The following is a 7,561-nucleotide window of genomic DNA, read 5'->3' on the forward strand; positions in this document are numbered from 1 at the left end:
TGCTTGGTCTCTTTTCTAACCCTGTCCTTGTCTCTGTGTGATTCAAGCAATGTAATTAAGAACCAAAATGTGGTGGAAACCGTTTATTTTAATGACACAAGACCAATGTAATGTCACTTCTAGACTATTGTGGACAGAAAATGACCCATATGTTGCGCGGGATAGTTTCTTTTGATGTGTTCGTATTTTCTGTCAGAGTGTAAAACATGTGTTTGTTGTTAATTTCTGTGAGTTTGTGTGTGTTTTTGTGAGTGTAAAACATTTTAAGACAAAATAAGGCAAAGTATGCCATGTACAGTGTAACCCCCTTTTTAAGACCCAAAATGTATGACTCCCTCTCTTTTAAGACCCTGTTTTCTAAGATTTTCTGTTCATAACCTCTGTAACTTTACCCCCATTTTAAGAATGTTGTTTTTAAGACCAGATTTTTTCTGATTTTTTCAAGGTCTTAAAAGAGGGTTCCACTGTAATACGGAAACAAAATTGAAAAGTAAATATAACAACATTGACTGAACACAATACATTTGGAGCATACTAGCATTTTTTGTACTCTTCAATGTACAAGTGAAAGCTTGCATCACAGCATTGCATGTTTAGTCAAAACTAAGCCTAGAGAATAACCGTCGTCATAAGTCCTTTTTGTGCACTGAGCCCTGACGTGCATTCCGCTCGGCAAACCGCTTGAGGGCATCTTGAACCACTGCTTTGGTCACTCCATTCTCCACAAATATGCACAGAACACCTGGCACAGATGAAAATAAATGGTAACTATTACCTCGGAGATAGCAGATAATCAAGAAACAATTTTGTGGAAATTTAAGCCTTTTATATTACTCGAGGTATATATAATATAGTTATTCCGAAGAGCAGGGAGGTGCTCGAAAAACAGCGGCATGACAGCACAACCTTTGAAGTGCTGACGGCAGCTATGTCAGAAGAAAGCCTTGTTTTATTCTGTCTTTATTGTTTTCTTAGTCACAATGAGAAAATCTGCATACTAATTGGCAGAAATAACTCGCCCATAGAATGGACTCGACAGCCCTGTAATGCCACCAGTCTAGGAGAAGGACCACTCCGATATAAAAATAAGCTGAAGCCAGATGAGCTGGGCCATGTATGGCGCATAACGGCAGCTTAACGCATCAACGCTCAAATGACACACTCACCCATTTTTCCAACTTCAACAATGTTTCTGTGCTCATCATCGAAGAAGATCATGTCTTCATAAGCAATCCCTGAGTCTTTGTGCAACCTGCAAAATAAACATACATGTACCAGTAATCAGACAGACAAACTAAAGCTGATGGGGTCTATGTCGACCAAAAGAGTTGGATTCCCTGTTGGTGGAGTTCCTGTAGGTGGATTCCCTGTATACAGGGAATACCACAGGGTGTAGTTTCTGTAGCGTTTCACTGATATTGCTGAAAATCACAAGACGCTTAGCGACATCGGTAGAATTTGACGTTTTTCGATCTTATTACATTTAGTAAAGTTTTGACTAAATGTTTTAACGTAGAGGGGGGAATCGAGACGTGTATGTGTGTCTAGAGCGATTTAGAGAAAACTACTAGACCGATCTTCATGAAATTTTACATGGAAGTTCCTGGGTATGATATCCCCAGATGTTTTTTTCATTTTTTTGATAAATGTCTTTGATGACGTCATATCCGGCTTTTCGTGAAAGTTGAGGCGGCACTGTCACGCTCTCATTTTGAGAGCAAATTGGTTGAAATTTTGGTCAAGTAATCTTCGACGCCGCCCGGACTTTGGTATTGCATTTCAGCTTGGAGGCTTACAAATTAATTAATGAGTTTGCTCATTAAAGTTGTCATTAAAATCGATTTTTCGCAAACAGATTTAAAATTGATTGCATCGTATTCTTCATCACATTCTGAATCTAAAAATATATACATATGTCATGTTTACTCTTAAAATGTGATCACAATTAACAAAAATAGATTAATTAGGCCTAAAAAAAAAAAAGGTGTGGTTACGGTAACCCGACCTATCCTATTTTTAGGGGCCGACCCTATAACTTTTTTTTACATTTGTATTCGTGTTAACTTTCTGAGCTTGTTTTGAATACAACCTATCATATCGATATGTTTTTGGAATCAGGATGCGATGCAATCCCGGGGAGAAAGCAGCCCGAATTTCCATGAGGGTAACCTCACTGGACTGTAAGTCTTATCCAATCCAATCCAATCCATCCAATCCAACAAAAAAAAAAAAAAATTGAGTATAGAAAACGCAATGAAAGCGAAAGCGCTCGAGTCTCACACTTATTTCCCTGTCAAGTAAGTTTAATTTGTACACATTAGAAAAAAAAGTTAAAAAAAAAAAAGTGATTGCCTACCTTCCTACCCTATTTGTTTTGGCTATGTTACCTTAACCACACCTATTTTTTTTGGGGGGGCCTTAGTCTTACGATTAAAATTTCAGAAATCGATCCAAAAATGATTTCATCTTATTCTTTATCGTTTCCTGATTCCAAAAACATATCGATATGATAGGTTGTATTCAAAACAAGCTCAGAAAGTTAACTCGAATACAAAAAAAGCGTACTTTCCTGCTTAGCACAATACGTTACCGCGCTTTTCTGGCATGTGCATATCACTGCGTTTTGCATGTGGGACGGGTGAGCAATTTCCTTCTCACTGGGATTGACGAAGCTGTACTGTCTTGGTGAAAAAAATACAGTGCGTTCAGTTTCATTCCGTGAGTTCGACAGCTTGACTAAATGTAGTAATTTCGCCTTACGCGACTTGTTTGATATTTCTTAGAAATTCGAGTATTGTTTGCAAGTTTTATTGCAAAACTCCAGTATTCCGTGGGTACAGTTCTAAGCGCTTGTCGAAGAATCCCACTCTTTTGGGAATCCCACTCTTTTGGTCGACATAGCCCCCATCTGCTAAACTAAAGGGTACTGAAATTGATTAGCAAGTATTGAACAACCACATATTTCTGCTGGCCTGTATTTCTACTGAATTGCATTTTTAATGTTTGCCTTTTTTTTCAATTACGCTTTTTGCATCCAAATGCATTTCAAATATTCTTAAATTATGTAACGGTTCAAAGTGCTCAAACAATCACCAGCCAGACATGTAGCACTCCCCCTCCCCCCCCCCCTCACCCCCTTCTCCAACTGGCTAGTGATCCCTTTAAAAATACAGCCCATTCACAAATTTTCATGAAATAGAATACACTGAGCTCACTTTTTGAAATGGGTGGTTTTTGAGCCTGGGTAGATTTCCCTGTAGTGGAAGAACTTGTCCCAGTCGAACAGTTCTGTCAGCTCATCTGCCTCGGGTCGACAACTTGTCCTGCAACATTTTACATTCACACATTTTATCATCTAGAAATAGAAACAACGCCCAATATGCAGAACTCATTATTTCAACATTTTACATTCACACATTTTATCATCTAGAAATAGAAACAACGCCCAATATGCAGAACTCATTATATCAACATTTTACATTCACAGATTTTATCATCTAGAAATAGAAACAACGCCCAATATGCAGAACTGATTATTTCAACATTTTACATTCACAAATGTTATCATCTAGAAATAGAAACAACGCCAAAAATGCAGAACTGATTATTTCATTTAGTGAACTGAACTGTGATTGCAGTTAACATCTCGCCTACCGTTACTGCTAAACATTTTCAAAATTACCCCCCCCCCCCCCCCCATCTGAATAAGCTGACAAAACAATCAATCAATCAACAAATCAGTCAGTCAATATTTCAAATAATCAATCAATAAAAACAGGACCTGGAGGCAATGCCAAGCATGTAACCCTTTGAACGGAGATCCTGCAGAACATCTGGTACATCCGGAAAATATTTCACCTCTTGCCCACGGACATCATACACTTTGCCATTCCTGGAATTATACTGAGAAGTTAACTGTCAGTGTCAAAACACAGAAACACACACTCACATACTATCGGCATAATAGGCAGCTTCATGGACATACCATTACATACACATAAATGCAGTCTCACTCTCTCTCAGTCTCACACTCTCTCTCTCTCTCTGCACACACACGCACACACAAACACACACAAAGTACCTGACACAGTGACAGATTGACACACACACACATGGCTATGTTAAAATCATCTGAAAAAGAGTTACATGTAAATCTATACACAGCACAAACACAGACACCCATCCTGTTAACAGCGTTTAAAAGAGAATTCAGTTCGGCAAAAACATGTTTAAAAGTAATCTTAAACTTACTTTTCCTTTATAAATGGTGGATCAACATGAGTGTCAACCCAGAAAGGCCAAAGCGTGTAATCTGCAAGTCAGAAAACAAAAACTTACATAGGTGAAACGAGCAGGTATTCATATATTGCTGTAATCAATTAAAGCATGCAAATAATAAATGCATGTATTTAAAAAATGACAGTTTTTGTATACGTGTAGTTACAGACTAGCCACAGCAGTACCCTGGATCATAACTACTGAACTAGCCCCAGCTGCATAGAAAGCATTTTTATGAATTATTTTTGAATTTGACTCATTATTCTGACCTCTGAACGGTCAACCATACGACAGTTCTAACATGTAGGAGGTCTTCTGATCGAACTTTTGTTTTTGTTTGTTCGTTTTTGTTGCAAGTACATTTTTTTGGCATCCGAATCTTGGGACGACACTGTTTAAAGGAGATTACTATGATAGTTCATCTCAGTAAAGAAGGTTCACAATTCTTAACTGATTAAAATATTGAACACTGCTACACCTAACAAACAATCAGATCAGACACGATACCACATTTCTATCAAAGGGTGAAACCTACCTAAATCGAACACAAGAAGTTTTGGTTTGGACAGGGCGCCTGTGCCCTCTGCAGAAGCCATCACACTAATAAATACGAAACAAACTAAGACAGAAGAACCATGAACTCTGTATAGTAATAATAGACAGATCAAGTTTATAGTTTCTAGAGTAAAACGGCACAAATGTCGCGAAACCGTGGTTTTATATCAAAGGGTAAGGGTTTCCTTAGAAGAAGAAACGGAGACTGTACAAACAAGCCAAACGGACCAGACACTGGGACAACTACAACTTCTTCAAGAAAGAATGTAGACGTGAAATACGCCGCGCCGAATGGGAGTACTTGAACAGTGTAATAACTGAAGGGATGAAGGGAAACAACACCAAACCCTTTTGGCGCTATGTGAAAGCCCGTCGCCAGGACAACGTAGGAGTGGCACCACTACAAAACGGAAGCACCCTATACAGTGACAGCATCTCCAAAGCCAAGATCCTCCTAAACCAGTTCCAGTCTGTCTTTACCCGAAACGACGGCTCACCACCCCCCCAGATGAAAGGCCAGCCCTATCCCAGTCTAAATGAACTCTTGATTAGTGAAAACGGAGTGGCAAAACTCTTAAGAAACCTGAACCCCTCCAAAGCCCCTGGCCCCGACAACATACCCAACACAGTACTAAAGATATGTGCAGATTCCATTGCCCCATCCCTCACCCTGATCTTCAATCTTTCAGTCAGCACAGGCCAAGTCCCATCTGACTGGCGCTCAGCGAACATCTCTTCCGTGTTCAAGAAAGGCGACAAGAACAAAGCAGAAAACTACCGCCCCGTGTCCCTAACCTCGGTAGCCTGTAAGTTGCTGGAACACATCATCTGCCGCCACCTACACACTCACCTTGAGAAACACAACATCCTTACCAGCAGAAACCATGGATTTAGAACCGGACACTCCTGCGAGACCCAACTGCTTACCACTATGCAAGACCTCCTCCACTCAAACGACCAGGGAAGGCAAACTGACATTGCCATTTTGGACTTCAGTAAGGCCTTCGACACAGTCCCCCACCACAAGCTGCTCGGCAAGCTGGACCACTACGGTGTCCGTGGACCCATCCACACCTGGCTCTCCAATTTCCTGACAAAGCGGAAGATGAAGGTGGTGCTGGAAGGAGAAGCAAGCGACGAAGTCCCAGTCATTTCGGGAGTCCCACAGGGAACGGTCCTTGGACCTCTTCTCTTCCTTGTGCACATAAACGACCTCCCCGATCAAGTGAAGACAAACGTACGACTCTTCGCAGACGACTGCCTACTCTACCGTGACATACGCTCATTCCAGGACCACATCGAACTTCAAAAAGACCTTAAGAACCTAGAGTGCTGGGCAGAACAATGGGGCATGAGATTCAACGCGCAGAAATGCTACATCTTATCCACCAAACCCAAATCCCAGTACTTCTACACACTGGACAATACCATCCTTAAACACGTCAGCCAGAGTACCTATCTCGGCATCCAAATATCCTCCGACCTGAAATGGTCACCCCACATCTGCAACATCTGCAACAAGGCAGGGTCCGTCCTCGGATTCCTACGAAGAAACCTGCACAACTGCCCGCAAGAGTGCAGACGCATGGCGTACGTCACTCTTGTCCGATCGACCCTTGAGTATGGGGCAGTTGTGTGGGACCCTTATCTAAAACAGGACATCGACAAAATCGAGAAGGTACAGCACAAGGCAGCCAGATTCATCTGCAAAGACTACAGATCCAGAGAACCTGGCTGCATCACAGCAATGCTACAGCGACTAAACCTACCCACACTTGCAGATCGGCGCAAACAACTCCGCCTGACAATGCTATATAAAATAACGGGAGGACAAGTACCAGCTATACCCCCAGAAAGTTTCCTCACCCCCGCAGATAAGACCAAGCGGAAAATTATATCAACAAAGTTTTACGGGTGCACATCAGAAAACCCCGTTGAGAAGCGAGTCTACAACAACTCGAGACCCTTCAAAATTCCGGATAGCCGATCTGAACCGTATAGAAACTCTTTTTTTGTCAGGACGCCGACTGAATGGAACCGCCTACAAGACTCCGTGGTACATTCAGCAACTGCCAACACATTTACATCAGGTGTTGGCAGGGCCCCACCACCATAGGCGCACCGCCAGGTGTTTTTATCCTGCTTTTAAACACTGCCCAAATTCCAGCAGTTGACACCACCAACCTGGAAGGGCATGCATGTATAGAAAGTTTTTAAACTCCGTCACGCTGCGCTCTCTCGCCCATTGCGACGACAGCCATTATTGGCTACTGCAATGTACTACATCCAGATCCAGATCCAGATCCTTTCAGTTTCATGTGAGCGGCCATTTTGATTGAGAGTGACTGCCCTTGATTTGAGTTTAACCACTGAGACACCGTGGACCTCGACCTCTGCTTCGAGCACAGGCGCCAGAGGCACTAAGGGAAGATGGGTGGGTTTCTTGTGTGAGGGCGATAACAGATCAGTTTATTCAGGAGCACCTACGGTACTTGGTATTGGTACTGATTACGTTCACTTGGTACATTGTGCAACTGTGGACCATTACGGATGTATATGTTACTCTCCTTCTATACTGGTGATGACTATGATTGTAAATAATCTCATTGGAAACTTTGCTAGTTCACTTGTTGATCACATGTAAAATCAAAACAATGAAAAAACACAGAAGAAAGAAAACAACAACTTCAAACACACACACACTAAAAGCACAATCAAACATACCGTC

The 7,561-nt window shown here is 41.6% G+C and overlaps 1 protein-coding gene across 1 annotated transcript; it reads right to left on the reverse strand.

The window, feature by feature from the left end:
- Positions 1-538: 538 nt before the first annotated feature.
- LOC138967661 (magnesium-dependent phosphatase 1-like) lies at positions 539-5,015 on the reverse strand. Its single transcript, XM_070340301.1, has 6 exons — positions 4,814-5,015; positions 4,252-4,312; positions 3,782-3,892; positions 3,216-3,323; positions 1,167-1,252; positions 539-742 (listed from the first exon to the last, which is right to left on the reverse strand). The coding sequence occupies exons 1-6, from the start codon at positions 4,872-4,874 to the stop codon at positions 627-629; spliced, it is 543 nt and encodes a 180-aa protein (XP_070196402.1). The 5' UTR covers positions 4,875-5,015; the 3' UTR covers positions 539-626.
- Positions 5,016-7,561: the final 2,546 nt, after the last annotated feature.

This window comes from Littorina saxatilis, linkage group LG1, assembly GCF_037325665.1.
Source record: "Littorina saxatilis isolate snail1 linkage group LG1, US_GU_Lsax_2.0, whole genome shotgun sequence".
NCBI lineage: Eukaryota > Metazoa > Mollusca > Gastropoda > Littorinimorpha > Littorinidae > Littorina > Littorina saxatilis.

Bases quoted from the DNA above. Each gene is read 5' to 3' on its own strand.
- LOC138967661 (XM_070340301.1), bottom strand. From the start codon at position 4,874: ATGGCTTCTGCAGAGGGCACAGGCGCCCTGTCCAAACCAAAACTTCTT. The intron at 3,324-3,781 runs GTCCTGTTTTTA...AAAATGTTGCAG, and splicing joins ATGCTTGGCATTGCCTCCAG to GACAAGTTGTCGACCCGAGG. The intron at 743-1,166 runs GTGAGTGTGTCA...CATCTGTGCCAG, and splicing joins TGTTGAAGTTGGAAAAATGG to GTGTTCTGTGCATATTTGTG.